At 37.1% G+C, this 22,910-nt stretch overlaps 1 protein-coding gene across 1 annotated transcript in view; it reads left to right on the top strand.

Moving 5' to 3' along the window:
* Positions 1-22,910, top strand: part of SCLT1 (sodium channel and clathrin linker 1) — a 226,177-nt gene that overhangs the window by 118,856 nt on the left and 84,411 nt on the right. Inside the window, exons 10-14 of the mRNA XM_027567331.1 lie at positions 219-309; positions 4,520-4,611; positions 12,404-12,581; positions 17,128-17,226; positions 22,545-22,616. Of these exons, the coding sequence (XP_027423132.1) occupies positions 219-309; positions 4,520-4,611; positions 12,404-12,581; positions 17,128-17,226; positions 22,545-22,616 (532 nt within the window). The remainder of the gene's footprint in view (positions 1-218; positions 310-4,519; positions 4,612-12,403; positions 12,582-17,127; positions 17,227-22,544; positions 22,617-22,910) is intronic.

Genomic DNA, 22,910 nt, shown 5'->3' with positions numbered 1-22,910 from the left:
TTTGAACTCATCCTTTCAGCTCTATTTTTTCTTCACTCTCTCCCACATAGAGAGGTCTTTCAATACTAATAAAAGAATCTTTCAATATTTGTCTCTTAGATTTATTTTTAGATGTATTGTGGTTAGTACTGATTTTACCAAATTTAGGTTTCTTTTCTAATTTAAAAAATTTTTATTGTCTATGAAAACAGTATTTGTTAATTTACTTTGTATTTTAGGCAAGCCAAGTTAGATCTGAGAGTTGCAGCAGCAAAAGTGGAAGAGTTAACTAAAGTGACTGAAGACCTTCAAGGACAGATGCAGAAGAAGGTATGTTCCTTTTTCTAAAACAACTTGGTATGATGCCTGTAACTTTGTTTTCTGTGTATTTTATTGTCGATCTGTTTTGGATTAGGTGTTAAAGAGGATTGCTGGAAAATGAATTAATCATGTTATTGTCCTCTGAATATGAAATTAAGAAACTGTTATAACACTGGAAATAACTTTTTATTTCTATTCACTATACCTTGTTAATAAACATGATATCATAATCATCCCTTAACACATTGTTGCTGAAGTGCATGTTAATGTAAGATCCAGTTTAGGTTAACTGGTTAGATGTAGATGGAAAAGAGGTATTTAATACTACCTTTTGTTTAATACCACGTTTTGTGTTATTTATTGGCATAAAAGACTGGTTCTTTTTATGTGTAATAGAGAAGTTTTACAGAGAGAAGATTTTAATAGAGAAGGTGTCATGGAGAGGTCAGGTGAGAGTTGGACTGTGAAGAAAGCTGAGTGCCGAAGAATTGATGCTTTTGAACTGTTGTGTTGGAGAAGACTCTTGAGAGTCCCTTGGACTGCAAGGAGATCCAATCAGTCCATTCTGAAGGAGATCAGCCCTGGGATTTCTTTGGAAGGAATGATGCTAAAGCTGAAACTCCAGTTCTTTGGCCACCTCATGCGAAGAGTTGACTCATTGGAAAAGACTCTGATGCTGGGAGGGGTTGGGGGCAGGAGGAGAAGAGGACGACACAGGATGAGATGGCTGGATGGTATCACTGACTCGATGGACGTGAGTCTGGGTGAACTGCGGGAGTTGGTGATGGACAGGGAGGCCTGGCATGCTGAGATTCATGGGGTCGCAAAGAGTCGGACACGACTGAGCAACTGAACTGAACTGAATAATTAAAACTCTAACTCTGGTGCTTATTAGCTATGTAACTTCTCTAAGCCTTATTTCCTAATATGTGAAAGTTGGTTATAGATTTCCATTAACGGTAGATTTGTGAAAAGCTTACGCAAACCTTCTCATAGATAATAGTTATAAAAATTGGGTTTTTTGAAACACTGCAGCACTCCCAAAAACAGTCACCAAAAGAGATAAGAATCATGAGTTTTTAACTTTCTGGCCTCAGAGTTCTCCTTAATCCCTGCAGCTATGGCTTCAGCAAGCAAAAGCTTTATAGGCTCCTATAGTAGTGCTCGTGGAGAAGAAAATGGCACCCCACTCCAATATTCTTGCCTGGAGAATCCCATGGACAGAGGAGCCTGGCGGGCTACAGTCCATGGGGTCACAAAGAGTTGGAAACGACTGAGAGACTAACACTATAATAGTGCTCAAGATCAAAGTTTAGGGCTAGAAAAGTAGTTGAAGGTAAAGAAGACATACTGGCAGCAAGAGAACCACACACACACACACACACACACACACAATTGAGATTCAAATCCTTAATGTAAACACTGACCAAATCTGTGGCTGATGGTCAAGTTATGCATGTGGGAGTTGGGAGAGGGTCCCAGGAAACCCAGTGAAAAAGTAGGCAGAGACCTGAGAGAGGCATCTACTCTTGAAAGATATAGCCATATGAAACTAGATGTTTAGGTTTGATGCTTTTTATACCTGAGTTCATTCCCAAGATGTGTGCAGCTTGAGCAGCTGAATGCTGAAGCACTCATATTTGAAGTATCAGTGGGCAGAGCCCAAAGCCAGCAGAGCAGCTGGAAATTACCAGGGAATCTGTAAGAGCAATGAATCCACAAAGAGGATGAGCCCTCCCTCTGCTCAAAAATTGATTGATCCTCAAATTATGCGGGCACAGCTCGTTCCCAGGGAGCCCAGCTAGAAAAGCAACAGTGGAAAAAAAAAAAAAAAATAATGAAATCACAGATGGCAGCTGCTGCACACTGTAGGGGAACCACCTCAGAGTGTGAATCTAGGTAAGGTAATTGCCTAAACTGAACAATAGTTAATAATCCTTGAAAGAACAAAATAGAATCTAGAGAAACTGTGATGGATTATCTTTATTATCCAGTTTTCAATCAAAACTTACTAGATACTAAAGTATAATTGGTAGGGGGAGAGGGAAGAAGAAGAAGTTGATAGAAACTTATCACTTTTCACTGAGTTTGGGTTTGGCTTTTGGATTTAGCAAGCAAAGGCTTCAAATAAGCTGTTATAATATGTTCAAATAGTTACAGAAAATATTTTTAAATTAGAGTAAAATAAGATTTCAGTGGGAAAAATAAAGAGTTTTTAATTGAGAACTACAAAATAATTTTAAAAATAGAAATTCTAGATTTTAAAAGTACAGCAACCCAAATAAAGATTTTATTAGATGGGCTCAAAATTGATGCTTTTGAACTGGGATGCTGGAGAAAACTCTTGAGAATCCCTTGGACAGCAATGAGATGAAACCAGTTAATCCTGAATGTTCATTGGAAGGACTAATGCTGAAGCTGAAGCTCCAATACTTTGGCTATCTGACACGAAGAGCCAACTCATTGGAAAAGACCCTGATTCTGGGAAAGATTGAGTGCAAGAGTAGAAGGGGATGACAGAGGATGAGATGGTTGGATGGCATCATCAACTCAGTGGACATGAGTTTGAGCAAACTCCAGGAGATTGTAAAAGACAGGGAAGCCTGGCAAGCTACAGTCTGTGGGGTCAGAGAGTCAGACACGACTGAGCGACCAAACAACAACAATAAAAATTAGAACAAGCAGAAGAAATAATCAATGAACTTTAAGATAGATGAGTAGAAATGTTCCTGTTCAAAGAACAGAGTTTAAAAGATGGAAGAAAAATGAACAGGACCTCAGATCTGTGGGACATGAAGTAAGCCAAGAGAAGTGTAATTGGAGTTGCCGAAGTAGGGGGCAGAAAAGCTGTTTAAAGAAATATCTGAAAACTTCCAAAATTTGGTAGAAAATATTAGCAGATTCAAGAATCTCAGTGAACCCTTAGTAAGATAAACACTAAGAAAATCACTTTAAACACATCAGGACAAAACTGACAGCCAGTTAGAAAACTTGAAAGCAGCAACAGAAAAATGAAATCAACAGAGATAGGCGGACCTGTCATCAAGAAACTGTGAAAGCAAAAAACACTGGAGTGGTACACTTGAAGTACTGAAGGAAAAAAGTGCTCGTTAAGAATTCTGTGTCCAGTAGAACTGTACTTCAAAGCTGAGGGCAAAACAAAGCCAATAGAAGAACACACCAAAAGATAGGAAAGGATGAACAGGAAATTTTTATAAAGATGGTACAAATAAAGCCTATTAATTTTGATGCCTCACTATTTCAAGAATCTCTGTTTATGATTATAATGGAATGCAGTATAACTTGGTTAAGAGAACATACTCTAAGGGCAGATTATCTGCCTACAAATCACTGTCTTGTTTTGTTAGACTTGTACTATAGAGAAATAGTTGGAATAGTGGTAAAAATCCATATACAATTTCTGATTTGATTATTGTTTTACCTATACAGAATTGATAGGTTCTCTTCCCTGATAGCTCAGCTGGTAAAGAATCAGCCTGCAATGCGGGAGACCTAGGTTCGATTTCTGGGTTGGGAAGATCCTCTGGAGAAGGTAACGGCTACCCACTCCAGGATTCTGGCCTGGAGAATTCCATGGACTACAGTCCATGGGGTCACAAAGAGTCGGACATGACTGAGCGACTTTTACTTTCACTTTCTTTTTCTCTTCCCCTTTTTTAGTATATGCATGCTCTGATCCCAAAGTAGGATTGCTTCGCTTTTGAACTGTGGTGTTGGAAAAGACTCTTGAAGTCCCTTGGCCAGCAAGGAAATCAAACCAGTCAATCCTAAAGGCAATCAGTCCTGAATACTCATTGGAAGGACTGAGGCTGAAGCTGAAACTCCAACACTTTGGCCACCTGATGCGAAGAACTGACTCGTTGGAAAAGACCCTGAGGCTGGGAAAGACTGAAGGCAGGAGGAGAAGGGGATGACAGAGGATGAGATGGTTGGACGGCATCACTGACTCAGTGGACATGAGTTTGAGCAGGCTCTGGGAGTTGATGATGGACAGGGAAGCCTGACATGCTGCAGTCCATGTGGTCACAAAGAGTCGGACATAACAGAGGGACCGAACTGACTGACTGAACTTATATATGAAATTCTATCAATATAATTTAAAGTGCTTTAGAGTGTTTTCTTTATTCTGTTTAATGATGTATTGAATTTTTACATACTAAACATAAACATTCAGTTGTTTTTTTTTTTTTTCCCCTAGGAGGAGGATATGGTTTCTGCGCAAGGAAGAGAAGAAGCATCAGATAGGCGCTTACAGCAGTTACAATCTAGTATAAAACAATTAGAAGCAAGGTAAATTGTTAAATACATCTAGCTTTGTCTACAAGCTTCAAAAGTTATTCCATATTAGAGTTTGCTTATTATACTCTGTTTTATAAGTGCTAAACAAACTATATAAATCATAGGTTTAAAATCTGGTTTGTTGGATATTGTTTATTTAAAAAGTCATATTCAAAAGATTGAACATATATTTTGAACATATACTCAAAGATCATTTCTCTCTTTGCTTTTTCTCCAAAACAGTATTAGTCAAGTTTGGTTAATCCTAAAATTAAAAATGTTCCTTTTCACCTTAAAACAGGAAAAGAGATAATAAAGTTGGGTAAAAATTGTATAGAAAAATCCTTTCCTTGCTGAGCAGATACATGAGAAAAAATACTTGAGAAATCATTATTGATGTTTTTCCTGAAGTCTTACGAAACAGTAATTTTCAGTTACCTTTGAAGGTCTGGGCTACTTTTTAGGATGTTTCCCCAGGTGATGCAGTGGTAAAGAATCCATCTACAAATGCAGGAGACACAAGAGACATGAGTTAGATCCCTGGGTCAGGAAGATCCCTTGGAGAAAGAAATGGCAGCCTAATCCAGAATTCTTGCCTGGAGAATCCAATGGATAGAGGAACCCAGGGGGCTACAGTCCATGACATTGCAAACAGTCGGACACGACTTAGCAACTGAGCACGCACAGTACTTTTTAAATATATTTTGTAGCTTTGTCTTTGTTATCTTAATGCATACTTGTTGCATACTCCCTTAAGAAACATTAAAATTGTCATTTGTGGTCTATTAAAAATACAGTGACTACAGCCTATAAAATCACATTATGGTTTATAGCTTAAAAATCCACTCTGTAGATTGGACTCTGTTATACTCAGAAATAGTCTACTGATCTAAGTGCATCAAAATTGAGATCTCAGTTCTAGTCACAGATCCATGGCTGATTGTGTTTGTTCAGAAAAAATTAGTGTTTTTGGACTTCTGTTTCTTATTCTCCAAAATGTTAATGAAAGTAATTTCTTTGCTCACAGTGGGTTCAGAACTAAATGATTTTAACTGCTAACTTGAGATTCTGATGAAAGAAGTTGTTATTTTTAAATGCCGGAGTTTGGGATTTTTTTTTTTCTAAATGTTTCAGTAGTTGGTCAAATATTTGACTGTTTTCTTGAGCTTATTTTTGGTTTACCTTAGAGAAAAAGTCTTTGATTGTAGATTTCTTTTTATTTTTTATTTTAGGAGCATTCTGTGTTATGCACATAAATGCTAGAGAACTTGAAATAGTGAAGTCTGAATAAGTGAATTTCACTTCCTTTGATTCTGATAATACTTCATAAGGAATCAAATTGTTCATTGGTGCTTTAAGTTGTGTTTTTAGTACTTAAGGCTTTGAGATTTTCAGGGTTTTTTGTTTGGCTTTTAGTATAAAGTTATAACTTAATTGAAAGCTTCTGAAGAAGGGATTCCTGCATATGTAAGAAAATCTAAGGGTATTTTTTAAAGTTCAGTATTCAGCTAATTGCCTTTGAAGAGGAAATTTTTACCTTGACTGTCTTTTGGAGCTATTAAATTAATATTGTTTCCATTATGATAAAAATGTTTTACTTTAAAATTTAAAAACACCTATTATTTTATATAAGACAAAGCAGAATTATTAGTGTAGTTGGTATGTGTCTAATGTTCAGCCATTGTTTTAGATGTAAATCTATCCTATTTAATGGAACTACCAGATTGAAAAGCTGTGTTTTTAATGGGCATCTTTGTTCTATAAAATCAAACACATATTATTTATAAAATTATTATTTGTGATCCTTTCAAATGCCTCAGACATCTGGGAAGCATAAATCATTTCCTACCATCTTCCAAAGGCAGCCACTCCACCCCCCACCCCACTTTTTTTAGGTAACTCATGGGGACTGGAAGTATCTCTGGGGAATGACAGTTCTTTGGGAAAGACTGCTAGTTTGTATCTGCTCTGTTAGATAAGACTGGAGTGAAATGAATAAAATTGCTTTAAACTACCTCTTCCTATTTTTAAATTTGGTGCTTCTTTCGAAGACTATGCCGATAAGACAGAAATGTGAACCACTGTTCGTTGCGGCCCTTTGTTGCCTCCACCCCATTTCAGTAGACGCCCTCCCCTCAGCTTCCTGAGTACACGTGGAAGGTGTACTTAAAAACAGTGTTTAGAAATATCCTTATTTTACCTTTAAAGGTGTTTCATAGTTTGAATAATGAATCCTATGTTGGAAATTCTAGGTTTTAAATAATTTTTTCCTTAAAAATTCCTTTCATTCAAAATTCCAAATTTTCTTATTTGACCTGTTTCCCCCTCCCCTGGAGACTTGCAGGGTCATCCACTCCACTGCCACCACGATTAATATTCTAAAACTGCACAGCATGTACGTTTAGTAAGAATTGTTTTTCATTCATTTTACTGGGGACATTTCAATATACAAATGATGTTCTTCAATTTGGGGGAATTTTTTTCAGGGATCTTTTTTTGGTTGTTGTTGAATACTTTTATTCCTTTTTTATCATTTTTTTCTCAAACATAGTATTAGCTGGATATTGGATCTGATGGATTGATTCCCTAATTTTCATATTTTTTTTGTCCCATAGTCCATTCGTTCATTTATTTTCTCCTTTCTTGGGTGCTTCCCTGGTAGCTCAGCTGGTAAAGAATCCACTTGCAACGTGGGAGATGGGTTTGATCCCTGGGTTGGGAAGATCCCCTGGAGAAGGGAATGGCTACCCACTCCAGTATTCTGGCCAGGAGAATGTCGTGGACTGTATATAGTCCATGGGGTGACAATTGGAGGTTTCTTTAAATTTTCTTCTAGTTAACCATATGTTGAATATTTTATTTAGCTATCATAATTTTTTTAAAGAGCCATTTCTTATCCTTTGAATGTTTCTTTTTCTATAGTATCTTAGTACAGATAAATGTTACATTGTCTCTTTATTAAGTATTTTACAATATTGTTTAAGATTTTATTCTGCTATCTGCATTGTCTCTGCTTTCTTGAACGTTCGTTTTTTTCTGTATGTCTGTCTGTCTCCTTCAAAGGCTTGGTGATCCTTTCTATCCATTGATATTTAAAAGTAAGATACTGGAATGCTTGCTTCACCATCACATATACTAATAACTGGAACATACAGAGAAAATTAGCATGGCCCATACACAAAACCATGAAACATATCTTATTTTTAAAAACCAAACTCATAGATACAAAGAATAGATTGGCGGTTGCCAGAGTCAAGGAGTAGGGAATAGCAGAAATAGGTGAAGGTAATCAAAAGGTATATACTTCCTATTATATAAAAAAAAAAAAGAGTCATGGGGATGTAATATACAGCATGGTGACTGTAGTTAATAATACTGTATTGTATATTTGAAAGTCGCTAAGAGAATAGATCTTAAAAGTTCTCATCACAAGAAAAAAATGTCAATTGTATACATGGTGATACATATGAGTTTGACTTATTGTGGTTATTTCAAAATATATGCAGATACTGAAGTATTATGTTTTATACCTGAAACTAATATATAATTGTCCCTCAGTGTCCACTGGGTTTTGGGTTCAGGACCCCTGTGGATGCCAAAATCCATAGATGTTCAAATCTCTTATAAAGTAGTTGCAGTGTTTGTATATAACCTACACACATCCTCCTGTAAACTCTAAATCATCTCTAGATTACCTACAAATACAATATAAATACTATGTAAATAGTTGACAATGCATAGCAAATTTAAGTTTTACTTTTTGGAGTTTTTTTGGATTTTTAAAAGTATTTTTGATTTGTGATTGGTTAACCTGTGATGTGGAAAGCACAGATATGGTGGGTTGAATCAGTATAATTTAAGCAGAAGTTTCTATTTGGCAGTATAGTATAGTTTTTAGGAACACTGACTCTGGGCACAAACTTACTGAATTCAGACTCCAGCTTCATCAGTAACTAGATCAATAATGTTGGGCAGGTTGCTTACCCTCTTTATACTTCAGTTTATCTATCTATAAAATAAATATAATGTTTTAACCTGCCCCATTTAGTTTATATAGTATAACCCCATATCTTACATCATAGTCTAATGCTGTAACCTATTTCATAGCGTTGTTGAAGATATTGAGGATTATGTTTTCTTTAACATACATAAAGTACCTAGCACAAAGACTGCTCTTACAAGTGTTTGTGATTATCACTGCTGTTACTATTATTATAAAGAGGGAACTTGACCCAATTTCAGTAAACTGAAAGAAAGGATTCATATAAGATTTGGCTGCAGAGCATGTAGAAGTGCTATATGAGAATAATAACAATAGTTATACATCTTTTATGTTATAAAATTATGGAAACCTTTAAATTATGAAGCTGAGGATCTGAATGTACTATCCTGTAACTCCACTATAATCAAATTAATATGACTTGGCATCAAATAGACAAATAGATTAGTGAATCATGACAATCTATAAGTAAGTCATATTTGCATATTTTTTAAAAATTTAAATTTATTTATTTTAATTAGAGGCTAATTACTTTACAATATTGTATTGGTTTTGCCATACATCAGCATGAATCCGCCACAGGTGTACATGTGTTCCTAATCCTGAACCCCCCTCCCAGCTCCCTCCCCATACAATCTATAAGTAAGTCATATTTGCATATTTTAGATATGATAAGGGATTATTTCAGTTCATCAGTTGCTAAAGGTACTCATAAAGCTGGCTCTCAATCTGGAAGAAAGTTAAATTGGACTCCTCTCTCATAGCACATTCAGAAGTAAATTCCAGATTAATTAAAGATTTACAGGTAAAAGTGTTTGGGCATAACTTTTCTTGAGGAAATCTAGGAGCTTACATTAACAATCTCTTGATAAGGGAGATCATCTTTAAAAAAACCTGAAATCTCAGATGTTGAAAAAAATAGTCAAATTTAGTTATATTAAAGTGAGCGTTTTTAGTGTAGTGTAATAAAGATTTCTGAAATAGAGTCAATAGGTAACAACAAAAAACTAGATTTGGGAAAAAGTATTTGCAGCATATAGAGCAAACTGAAGGTTAAATATCTTAATATTCAAAAACTTCTTATAAAGGAATAAGCAGAGTAAATAAGCCATCAGAAAAAAAAAAAGGGCAAAGGATATGAAGAGGGAATTCAAAGAAGACAATTCACTTAGCTAACAAACTTAAAAAATACTAACACCATACACAAAAATAAACTCAAAATGGATTAAAGATCTAAACGTAAGACCAGAAAACTATAAAACTCCTAGAGGAGAACATAGGCAAAACACTCTCTGACATACATCACAGCAGGATCCTCTATGACCCACCTCCCAGAATACTGGAAATAAAAGCAAAAATAAATGGGACCTAATAAAACTTAAAAGCTTCTGCACAACAAAAGAAACTATAAGCAAGGTGAAAAGACAGCCTTCAGAATGGGAGAAAATAATAGCAAATGAAGCAACTGACAAACAACTAATCTCAAAAATATACAAGCAACTTCTACAGCTCAATTCCAGAAAAATAAATGACCTAATCAAAAAATGGGCAAAAGAACTAAGTAGACAATTCTCCAAAGAAGACCTACAGATGGCTAACAAACACATGAAAAGATGCTCAACATCACTCATTATCAGAGAAATGCAAATCAAAACCACTATGAGGTACCATTTCACGCCAGTCAGAATGGCTATGATCCAAAAGTCTACAAGCAATAAATGCTGGAGAGGGTGTGGAGAAAAGGGAACCCTCTTACACTGTTGGTGGGAACGCAAACTAATACAGCCACTATGGAGAACAGTGTGGAGATTCCTTAAAAAACTGGAAATAGAACTGCCTTATGATCTAGCAATCCCACTGCTGGGCATACACACTGAGGAAACCAGAATTGAAAGAGACACGTGTACCCCAATGTTCATCGCAGCACTGTTTATAATAGCCAGGACATGGAAGCAACCTAGATGTCCATCAGCAGATGAATAGATAAGAAAGCTATGGTATATATACACAATGGAGTATTACTCAGCCATTAAAAAGAATACATTTGAATCAGTTCTAATGAGGTGGATGAAACTGGAGCCTATTATACAGAGTGAAGTAAGCCAGGAGGAAAAACACCAATATAGTATACTAACACATATATATGGAATTTAGAAAGATGGTAACAATAACCCTGTATACGAGACAGCAAAAGAGACACTGATGTATAAAACAGTCGTTTGGACTCTGTGGGAGAGGGGGAGGGTGGGATGATTTGGGAGAATGGCATTGAAACATGTATAATATCATATACAAAATGAGTCGCCAGTCCAGGTTTGATGCACGATACTGGATGCTTGGGGCTGGTGCACTGGGACGACCCAGAGGGATGGTATGGAGAGGGAGGAGGGAGGAGGAATCAGGATGGGGAACACATGTATACCTGTGGTGGATTCATTTTGATACACAGCAAAACCAATACAATATTGTAAAGTTAAAAAAAAAAAAATGCTTAAACTCTCCAGGAATTCGGGAGATACAAATTAACAGTGAGGAGAAGTTACATTCATCAGACTAGGAAAGAAAAGAGCTTCTGGTTATATTGGTTGAGGGGATTTTTATAAGGCATTCAGTTCAGTTCAGTTCAGTCGCTCAGTCGTGTCCGACTCTTTGTGACCCCATGAATCGCAGCATGCCAGGCCTCCCTGTCCATCACCAACTCCTGGAGTTCACTCAGACTCACATCCATCGAGTCAGTGATGCCATCCAGCCACTTCATCCTCTGTCATCCCCTTCTCCTCCTGCCCCCAATCCCTTCCAGCATCAGAGTCTTTTCCAATGAGTCAACTCTTCGCATGAGGTGGCCAAAGTACTGGAGTTTCAGCTTTAGCATCATTCCTTCCAAAGAAATCCCAGGGCTGATCTCCTTCAGAATGGACTGGTTGGATCTCCTTGCAGTCCAAGGGACTCTCAAGAGTCTTCTCCAACACGCAAGGGACTCTCAAGAGTCTTCTCCAACACCACAGTTCAAAAACATTAATTCTTCGGCACTCAGCCTTCTTCACAGTCCAACTCTCACATCCATACGTGACCACAGGAAAAACCATAGTCTTGACTAGATGGACCTTTGTTGGCAAAGTAATGTCTCTGCTCTTGAATATGCTATCTAGGTTGGTTATAAGGCATTATTGAATATTAAAAAGCAAGTGCAGAAAAGGGTGTATACTACGATCTTAGTTTTTATAACAGGAAAAATTATGTTTAAAAACCTATGGATATATATGTATATACTGTGTATGCATATTTATGTGTATGTTTGTATATAAAAAATCATACATATGATTTTATGAACATGGAAAAAATATTAAAATATATGCATTATTTTAACATGGGTTACCTGGATAGAGCATAAGTAAAGGAGCCAGAGAAAAAGCTAAAAGAAAAATGGACCATATAAACAGAATAACTTTCTTTAAGAATTTGCTTTATAACAGTGTCATGTGACTATTAAGACAGAATGAATTAGTGTGAGTGGAAAAGTGTACAAAGTGTAATGCAATCAGAGAATATCTAGGCTCGTCTAAGCCCCACTGCTCATTATTCATATGACCATAATTAAATGTTTAAGCTCTCTGGGTCTGTTATTCTTTTAAATGGAAATATTTGAAACCTACTTTATAGAACTTTTATGTGAATTAAATGAGAAAATACATGTGAAAGTAACTGGAATAATGCTTATCCTGTAATAGATGCTTTGGAAATCTCCTGTCTCCTTCTTCCTTTTTAAAAATTTTTAACTTTCTCAATGTGACTATTAATTTTTAGATTATCTGTGGCAGTTCAAGAAGCCACCCAAATAAGAGCAGAACGAACACATCTGGAGGAACAGACCAGAGCGTTACAAGCAAAGTGCAGTGAATTAGAAGATGAGAAATACGAAGCTATTGTAAGAGCCAGAAATAGCATGCAACTCCTAGAAGAAGCTAACCTTCAAAAAAATCAGGTAAGAAAATTAGCAAGCAAGTTTATTAAATAATAATAAATATATAATAAATAAAACAATGAAATGCTGAACATTCCTCCATGTGACCTGATAGTAAGGGAATCAGTAACTACACAATTAACACATGAAAGTGAAATTGCTGCACTCACTATTAGTAGACGTACTACTTTCTTGACGTTAAGATTTAACATCATAAAATACTATAGTGTCAGCCCTCTCCTAAAACTTTCATATCAGACTTTTTTATATCTCCATCCTTTTGTAACTAATCTTCATCCCTGTAGTCTCATACTTAAAAAAGATCTTCTGAAGCAATTTACTGCAGTATGTATACTCTGTATTTTGTTCACTTGAATAAGATGAATCTTATTAATGTTTATTTCCCCTTCGTTACCTATGTAATTATTCTAATAGAGCAAGAAGCTTAATTGACAGGAAGTAAATTTAGTTACGAAGATTTAACTGGAGGCTACGTGTCACTGTTCTTTTTTTTTTTTTAACCCTCTCACAATTGTGATTACTGTGCTATCACATATCATATCTTTTGGCTTTTACCACTTTCATTTAACGATATTTAGTTTATAGAAGTCACAAAATTTGTTTTTAATGTTTCTGGCTCCCTTACATGAAGTGAAGTGAAGTCACTGAATCGTGTCCGACTGCGATCCCATGGGCTGTAGCCTACAAGGCTCCTCTGTTCATGGAATTTTCCAGGCAAGAGTACTAGAGTGGGTTGCCATTTCCTTCTCCAGGGAATCTTCCCAACCCAAGGATTGAACCCAGGTCTTCCGCCGTTGCAGGCAGATGCTTTACCATCTGAGCCACCAGGGATCATTAAATTATTATTTCATTGAAGTAATGTTTATTGAATACCTAGTACATGTATAGTACTCCACTGAGAAGTATGCAGAATACAAAGGAAATACTTTGTGTATGTTTCCTTTCTTACGTGATACAGGGCTTTCCAAGAGAACTATTAAAAACAAAACAAGCTGTAAGTTACGTCTTAAGAAGCTACTAGGAAACAAAAAAGAAATAATCATCCAAATCCAAGCTGTGGGAATGCTAAAGTGCTTTTTATGTCTTTCAGATAATATTCCCTTCTGTGATTAGAATTCAGTTCAGTTCAGTCACTCAGTTGTACCAGATTCTTTGCAACCCCATGGACTGTATCATGCCAGGCTTCCCTGTCCATCACCAGCTCCTAGAGCTTGCTCAAACTCATGTTCGTCAAGTCAGTGATACCATCCAACCATCTCATCCTCTGTACTCCCCTTCTCTTCCTGCCTTCAGTCTTCCCGGCATCAGGGTCTTTTCCAGTGAGTCAGTTCTTTGCATCAGGTGGCCAAAGTATTGGAGTTTCAGCTTCAGCATCAGTCCTTCCAGTGAATATTCAGAATGGATTTCCTTGAGGAATGACTGGTTTGATCTCCTTGCAGGCCAAGGGACTCTTCTCCAACACCACAGTTCAAAAGCATCAATTCTTCAGTGCCCAGCTTTCTTTATGGTCCAACTCTCACATCCATACGTGACTACTGGAAAAACCATAGTTGTGAGTAGACAGACCTTTGTCAGCAAAGTAATGTCTCTGCTTTTTAATATGCTGTCTAGGTTGATGATAGCTTTTCTTCCAAGGAGCAAGCATCTTTTAATTTCATGGCTGTAGTCACCATCTGCAGTGATTTTGGAGCTCCCAAAAATATAGTCTGTCACTGTTTCCATGTTTCCCATCTATTTGTTCTGAAGTGATGGGACCAGATGCCATGATCTTAGTTTTTTGAATGTTGAGTTTTCAGCCAGCTTTTTCACTCTCTTTCATTTTCAAGAGGCTCTTTAGTTTCTTCACTTTCCACCATAAGGGTGGTATCATCTGCATATCTGAGGTTAATGATATTTCTCCGTGCAGTCTTGATTCCAGCTTGTGCTTCATCCAGCCTGGCATTTTGCATGATGTTCTCTACACATAAGTTTAATAAGCCAGGTGACAGTATACAGCCTTGACATACTCCTTTACCAGTTTGGAACCAGTCCATTGGTTTTGATCACTGCCTCTTGTACAGTGTCACGAACCTCCATCCATAGTTCATCAGGCACTCTGTCTATAAGATCTAATCCTTTGAATCTATTTGTCGCTTCTACTGTATAATTGTCAGGGATTTGATATAGGTCATACCTGAATGATCTAGTGTTTTTCCTTACTTTCTTCAATTTAAGTATGAATTTTGCAATAAGGAGTTCATGATCTGAGCCACAGTCAGCTCCTGGTCTTGTTTTTGCTGACTGTATAGAGCTTTTCCATCTTCAGCAAAGAATATAATCAATCTGGTTTTGTTATCAACCATCTGGTGATATCAATGTGTAGAGTTATATCTTGTGTTGTTGAAGAGGGTGTTTGCTATGACCAGTGCGTTCTCTTGTCAAAACTCTGTTAGCCTTTGCTCTGCTTCATTTGTGTATTCCAAAGCCAAGCTTCCCTGTTACTCCAGGTGTCTATTGACTTCCTATTTTTTCATTCCAGTCCCCTGTGATGAAAAGGACATCTTTTTTTGATGTCAGTTCTAGAAGATCTTGTGGATCTTCATAGACCTGGTCACCTTCAGCTTCTTCAGCATCAGTGGTTGGGGCATAGATTTAGATTACTATGATGTTGAATGGTTTGCCTTGGAAACAAGCAGAGATCATTCTGTGATTTTTGAGATTGCACCCAAGCACTACATTCTGGACTCTCTTATTGACTTAAGAGGCCTACTCCATTTCTTCTAAGGGACTCTTGCCCACAGTAGTAGATATAGTGGTCATCTGAGTTCATCAGTAGTCATCAATGAATGGTGATCTGAATACTGTCTACTAGAACTAGGATGAAAGGCACAAAATATGCAATATTCTTGGAAATTCCTCTAAACACCTAAGTTAACTAGAAAAATTAAGAGCAGGGTAAAATTATTTATCTTCTCTGAAGCTTAACCATGTGAGTGTTCTTAACATCAGATCATAAAGATGATCGTTTTATGTGGAGCACAGTGGACAGAGAAGATAGTAGTGATACTCACTGCTTGTCCCTTAAATTTTTTCAACCAGGTCTCAAGTCTACAAATGGTCTTGAGTCAAATTTCATGTTTATGTCTGCAGTGTATATTAAGTTTCCTCTTGACTCACTGCTTAATTACCAGAGAGTTACCACCTTTAGTTGCTTGTTCCAAGAAGTCAAAAGTTCTTTGAACCAGTCATACACACAGGCATGAAAGACAGCTTTAGCATGGTTTTCTTATGAAACTTCCCTTTTCCCATTGTCCCATTCTCCCTGACAAGGTTGTTATATCAGAATAGCTGTTACTTCTCACTAGCTTACCTATATAAGTGGGATGAAATTTATTAAAACAAACAAAAAATAGAGATAGGAATGTGTATGGTATCTTTGGAAGATAGTGGTGTCAAAACAGAGAACCACTAGTAAGTAATGATATTTAATTAAAAAAAAAAGATTGACTCAAACCTAAAATTTTAGAAGTTCCAGGCTCAGGAAGATATTTGAACTAGAGATATAAACTTGGGACTTGTCAGCATATAAATGATATTTAAAACCATGAGTTTGGATTAGGACACCAAGAGAGAGATTTGAATAGAGAAAAAGACCAAGAACTAAGTCTTGGGTTGTCCATTAATAAAGAGGTTCAAGGGAAGAGGAAGAAACAGCAATGTAGACTAAAAAGGAATAATCAGTGAGTTAAGAGGAAAACCAATATTATGATATGCTAAAAGCAAAGTAAAGAAAGTAAAACAAGAAAAATAAAATTTTTATCTCAAGTAGCGCTTGACAGATCCCATAAGATAATAACTCAGAGGTGACTCTTGAGTTAGCAGTGTAGAGATGATGGTGAAGGCCTGATTATGGTGAACAGAAGAGAAAGTTTTGGAAATGAGCAAGTGCTGACTTTAGAAAAGTTTTGTTCCACAAGAAAGCAAAGAAATGGGATGTGACTGACAACAGAACTAGGATTATAAGAGTGTTTTTTTAGGGGAAATGAAAATGATTGGTTGGTTAGAAATAGCATTGAGATGAAGTGGGTAGTATCTGCAGTGATGGAAGTATGAGGTGACAAGTGACATAATTTGAATAAAAGCAAATAGTGGAAAGGAATGGAATAATAAATTAATTAATAGAAAGGAAAGCCTAAGAGGTTTCTCCAAGAATATAACATTTAATTTGATTACTTAAATTTGACAAATTTTACATAGGGAATAAAACAGAAAGAAAATTCAAACAATTCTAAATTTCCATCTGTAGGGATCAGAAGAGTGATGGTACTGGCTGAAATAAATATCAAAGGAGAATAATAATTTTTTAGTGAGGACAAGATCAGGTGAGGAAGTTAGAGGAAATAAATATCATTCATAACTTAGACAAGATCTCCAACTAGAGATGTCTCAGAAGTTTCAAATAAGATGTATGCTTTCAAGAAAGTGATTAGTAGACAGGTTTTTACCCACTTATTATATAATCTTGATAATGATGTGATCTATAATAACATCAAATTATTTTCTGAAGGCTCTGCTTGAGGAGAAGCAAAAACAAGAAGCTATAGAGGAAATGAAAAAAACGGTTTCTCAGATTGTGAAAGATGCTTCCCTAAGAACCAGGACAGCGGTAAGGAGTTTTAATTATATTTAAAATTGAAAATTTTACAGAATTGCACAGCTTAAGACTAGATACTACCTGAGTTTTTGCCTTATGGACCTAGGTAAGTAACTATCAACTGGTTGTATCAGCTGTACTAAATATCACATAAAAATCATCTCACGATGGTAGCCCCTAACATTACAGCTGGAGTGAAATAGAGGTTGTGGGTAGAGTAAGTGGGAAGGAGAGAGATTTAGACTAGGAATATAGTGAAGATGAACTCACCTAAAGTATAAAGTCAAGAAGAAGGATCAAAAAGAATCTTGGGATATATAAGAAGCAAAAGAAGAAAACCTCCTGTTATTTGCAGTATCTTAGAACAAGCGTACTAGAGAAATCTGCTTTAATCTCTTATTTCATTGGTAATGAAGCTTAAACCCATGAGAGGTTATTGATTCACTCAAAATTATATACTAATTAAAGCCAGAACTTAGACTCATACCTTCTCCTTGCTGTACTGAGCCTGCTGCTGCTGCTGCTGCTAAGTTGCTTCAGTCATGTCCGACTCTGTGCAACCCCATAGACAGTGGCCCACCAGGCTCCCCCATCCCTGGGATTCTTCAGGCAAGAACACTGGAGTGGGTTGCCATTTCCTGCCTAGGGCTATTCAATCACATTATGCTGATACCATATAGTTTGTGAATTGCGTTATTGTTTACAATTCCATTATCAAAACTAAATCTTGTATTTTTGTGTTAAAAATAATGAGTTGTGTTTTTTGGTTTGAATTCTGAGCTTTATGAAAGTTAAAAGTGTCTTAGAGGAACTTCTCTGGTGGTCCAGTGGCCAAGACTCTGCACTCCAAATGCAGGGGGCCTGGGTTTGATCCCTGGTCTGGGAACTGGATCCCACATGCCACAAAGAAGACCCAGCACAACCAAATAAATAAATACAAAAAAATTTTTTAAATAAACTATCTTGGAAATATACTTTTGCCTACATATGAAGAAATAGGGAGGACATAATATTTGTCTTTTCCTGTATTATGAATTAATTCATAAGTGGTGAGGGTAAAGTCAAAAAATTTAAAGTGAGCTTAGGAGTAAGAAACCACAAAAACCCATTTTAAAGACGAAAAATCTAAAAAACAGAGTTAGCTAGCTTTCTTAGGGTTCCACCTCTAGGAAGCAGCATAACTGAGATGCAAATGAGCTCAACTCAATAGCTATGAGAAATTCTTTATAATTCATTTTGTACTTTTTTTTTTTTCCAGAAATTTCCAAATCTGTGAAAATGAAAGAATTGTATAATGAACACTTATTTCTCTCTCACCCAGAAAACTTTTAGTGTCTCTCTATGTTCCATACACACTCTTCCCCTTTTGCCACACATTCAGATATAAGATTCAGGCCTCAAGACACTTCATCTTGACATCTGTTTCCTAGACAAAGGGCATTTTGTTACACAACCACAGCAGTATTACCATATCTCTAAAAAATCAGTATTATTTCAATCCACACTCAGATTTCTCTAGAATATTCTTTAAAGCTGCTTAGATTTTAAAGTTCAGGATCCAGTCCATGTTTATGCATCATTGAATTTGACTGCCATATCTCTGTGCCTGCATGCATGAACAGTTGTGTTCGACTCTTTGCCACCCCATAAACTGTAGCCCTCGAGGCTCCTCTGTCCATGGGATTATCCTGACAGGAAAACTGAAGTGGGTTGTCATTTCCTCCTCCACGGATCTTCCTGATTCAATGATTGAACCTGTGTCCCCTGCAGCTCTTGCATCGGTGGGCAGATTCTTTGCCACTGAACCACTTAGGAAGCCTACCATGTCTCTGTTCTTGTTAAGTCGTGTCTGACTCTTTGAGACCCCATAGACTGCAGCACGCCAGGCTTCTCTGTCCTTCACTGTCTCCCGGAATTTGCTCATACTCATGTCCATTGAGTCGGTGATGCCATCCAGCCATCTCGTCCTCTGTCACCCCCTTTTCCTCCTGCCCTCAATCTCCCAGCATCAGGATCCTTTCCAGCAAGTCAACTCTTCACATCACGTGGCCAGAGTATTGGAGTTTCAGCTTCAGCATCAGTCCTTCCAATGAAAAATACTCAGGGATTTTTTTCCTTTAGGATTGACTGGTTTGATCTCTTTGCAGCCCAAGGGACTCTCAAGAATCTTGTCCAGCACCACAGTTCGAAAGCATGAAGTGTTAAGCGTTCAGCCTTCTTTATAGTCCAACTCTCACACGTGTACATGAGTACTGGAAAAACCATAGCTTTGGCTCTTTGTTGGCAAAATGAAGTCTCTGCTTTTAATATGCTGTCTAGGTTTGTCATGGCTTTCTTTCCAAGGAGGAAGCATCTTTTACTTTCATGACTCCAGCCAACCATCCTCAGTGATTTTGGAGTCAAAGAAAGGAAAATCTATCACTATTTCCCCTTTTCCTCCACAGTCAGAGCCTTTAGCAGAGTCAGTGAAGCAGAAGTAGATGTTTTTCCAGAATTCCCTTACTTTCTCTATGATCCAGTGGACTTTGGCAGTTTGATCTCTGGTTCCTCGGCCTTTTCTAAACCCAGGTTGTACATCTGCAGGTTCTCAGTTCACGTACTGCTGAAGCCTAGCTTGAAGATTCTCAGTGTAACCTTGCTAGCATGTGAACGGAGTGCAGTTGTGTGGTAGTTTGAACATTCTTTGGCATTGCAGTGAAAACTGACCTTTTCCAGTTCTGTGGCCAGTGCTGTTTTCCCAATTACTGACATATTGAGTTCAGTGCTTTAACAACATCATCTTTTAGGATTTGAAATAGCTCAGCTGGAATTCCGTCACTTCCACTAGCTTTGTTCATAATAATGCTTCCTAAGGCCCACTTGACTTTACACTCCAGGATGTCTGGCTATAGGTGAGTGACCATACCATCATGGTTATCTGGATCATTAAGACTTTTTTGGTATAGTTCTTCTGTGTATTCTTGATACCTCTTCTTAATCTCTAAATCTGCTTCTGTTAGGTCCTTACTGTTTCTGTCCTTTATTGTACCCATCCTTACAAAAAATGTTCATTTTGTATCTCTAATTTTCTTGAAGAGCTCTCTAGTCTTTCCCATTCTATTGTTTTCCTCCATTTCTTTGCATTGTTCATTTAACAAGCCTTTCTTATCTCTCCTTGCTCTTCACTGGAATTCTGAATTCAGTTGGGTATATCTTTCTCTTTCTCTCTTGCTTTTTGCTTCTCTTCTTTCCTCAGCTATTTATAAAGCCTCCTCAGACAACCACTTTGCCTTCTTGCATTTATTTTTCTTTGGGGTGGTTTTGGTCACTGCCTCCTATAGTGTTGCAAACCTCCATCCATAGTTCTTCAGGCACTTCGTCTGTGAAATCTAATCCCTTGAGTCTATTCATCATGCCTACTATAAAATCATAAGTGATTTTGTTTAGGTCATACCTGAATGGCTAGTGGTTTCCCTACTTTCTTCCATTTAAGCCTGAATTTTGCAGTAAAGCTGCTGATCTGAGTCACAGTCAGCTCCCCATTTTGTTTTTGCTAACCGTATAGAGCTTCTCCATCTTCAACTGCAAAGAATATAATCAATCTGATTTTGATATTGACCACCTGGTGATGTCCATGTGTAGAATCATCTCTTGTTTTGCTAGAAAAAGGTGAGAGTCCATCTTCTATTAAGCCAGAGACACTAAGGATATTTGCATAAATGTAAAATAATACCACTTTTCTAAATATTTTTTAATTTTTGGAAAATATACATATTTTCAAAAAAGTATATTTTTTTATTTTAACCTGTGACAACTTGTTACTTTTACTTATAAGGGATTCAGTTCAGTTCAGTCACTTAGTCGTGTCAGACTCTTTGCGACCCCATGAATCTCAGCACGCCAGCCCTCCCTGTCCATCACCAACTCCCGGAGTTTACCAAACTCACATCCATCAAGTCAGTGATGCCATCCAGCCATCTCATCCTCTGTTGTCCCCTTCTCCTCCTGCCCCCAATCCCTCCTAGCATCAGAGTCTTTTCTAATGAGTCAACTCTTCGCATGAGGTGGCCAAAGTATTGGAGTTTCAGCTTTAGCATCCGTCCTTCCAATGAACACCCAGGACTGATCTCCTTTAGGATGGACTGGTTGGATCTCCTTGCAGTCCAAGAGACTCTCAAGAGTCTTCTCCAACACCACAGTTCAAAAGCATCAATTCTTTGGCGCTCAGCTTTCTTCACAGTCCAACTTTCACATCCATAGATGACCACTGGAAAAACCATAGCCTTGACTAAACAGACCTTTGTTGGCAAAGCAAAGTCTCTGCTTTTTGGGCTGCAGTCCATGGGGTCGCTGGGAGTCGGACTCAACTGAGCGACTTCACTTTCACTTTTCACTTTCATGCATTGGAGAAGGAAATGGCAGCCCACTCCAGTGTTCTTGCCTGGAGAATCCCAGGGACGGGGGAGCCTGGTGGGCTGCCGTATATGGGGTTGCGCAGAGTCGGACACGACTGAAGTGACTTAACATAGCATAGGTTGATCATAACTTTCCTTCCAAGGAGTAAGCGTCTTTTAATTTCATGGCTGCAGTCACCATCTGCAGTGATTTGGGAGCCCAAAAAAATAAAGTCTGACACTGTTTCCACTGTTTCCCCATCTATTTCCCATGAAGTGATGGGACCAGATGCCATGATCTTTGTTTTCTGAATGTTGAGCTTTAAGCCAACTTTTTCACTCTCCTCTTTCACTTTGATCAAGAGCCTTTTTAGTTGCTCTTCACTTTCTGCCATAAGGGTGGTGTCATCTGCATATCTGAGGTTATTGATATTTCTTCCAGCAGTCTTGATTCCAGCTTGTGCTTCCTCCAGCCCAGCGTTTCTCATGATATACTCTGCATAGAAGTTAAATAAGCAGGATGACAATATGCAGCCTGATGTACTCCTTTTCCTATTTGGAACCAATCTGTTGTTTTGTGTCCAGTTCTAACTGTTGCTTCCTGACCTGCATATAGGTTTCTTTAATAAGTAAATATTTTGAAATTTTGTTTTCCTTTCTAATATGATAAATTTTAATAGAAAGAAAACTCACTGTAAAACCAAAAGTCTTTGTTTTTATAGTATACAAGGATCTTAAGACAGGAAATTTAACAATCACTGTCCTTTAGGATTTATCGTCTTGTTCATTTACTTTCACTATCATGATAAATTCTTGACTCTTCCATACATTTTGTGTTTATCCTTTATGCCTTAAAAATTATAATTTTATTTTTAATCAAAATTAGTAGTATACATGTTTTATTAGGTGTTAATTATTTTTATTGTAGACTTAATTCATATGTATCTTACTTTACAGATTATAAACACAAGAAAACAATATAATATACAGATTTCTCAACTAACAGAAGAACTTTCAGCCCTTCAAATGGTATGTTAGAAAACTATGTTGACATTTTCTTCTGAATATTGCTTATTTTAAAGGTCAAGATCACATTATTGAGCATCCATTTATTCAGAAGATAGTTATTAATGCAGGGACTGAGCTAGATGCTAGGAAAAGAAAAAAAATCAAGATGAACACACTACCTGCAATCTTGGAACTTATGGTCTGGTAAGAAAGATGGATGACATTTATCATGTTTCAATATGATTACCGTTTTTGGACGAAGAATGCACAGGGTACTGCTGAAGCATCCAGGTGCAGTTGCTGCCGTGTGCTGGG

The sequence above is a fragment of the Bos indicus x Bos taurus genome, chromosome 17 (assembly GCF_003369695.1).
Source record: "Bos indicus x Bos taurus breed Angus x Brahman F1 hybrid chromosome 17, Bos_hybrid_MaternalHap_v2.0, whole genome shotgun sequence".
Lineage (NCBI taxonomy): Eukaryota > Metazoa > Chordata > Mammalia > Artiodactyla > Bovidae > Bos > Bos indicus x Bos taurus.
The sequence above is the reverse complement of the archived record's forward strand: the minus strand, read 5'-3'. Positions and strand labels throughout refer to the sequence as shown.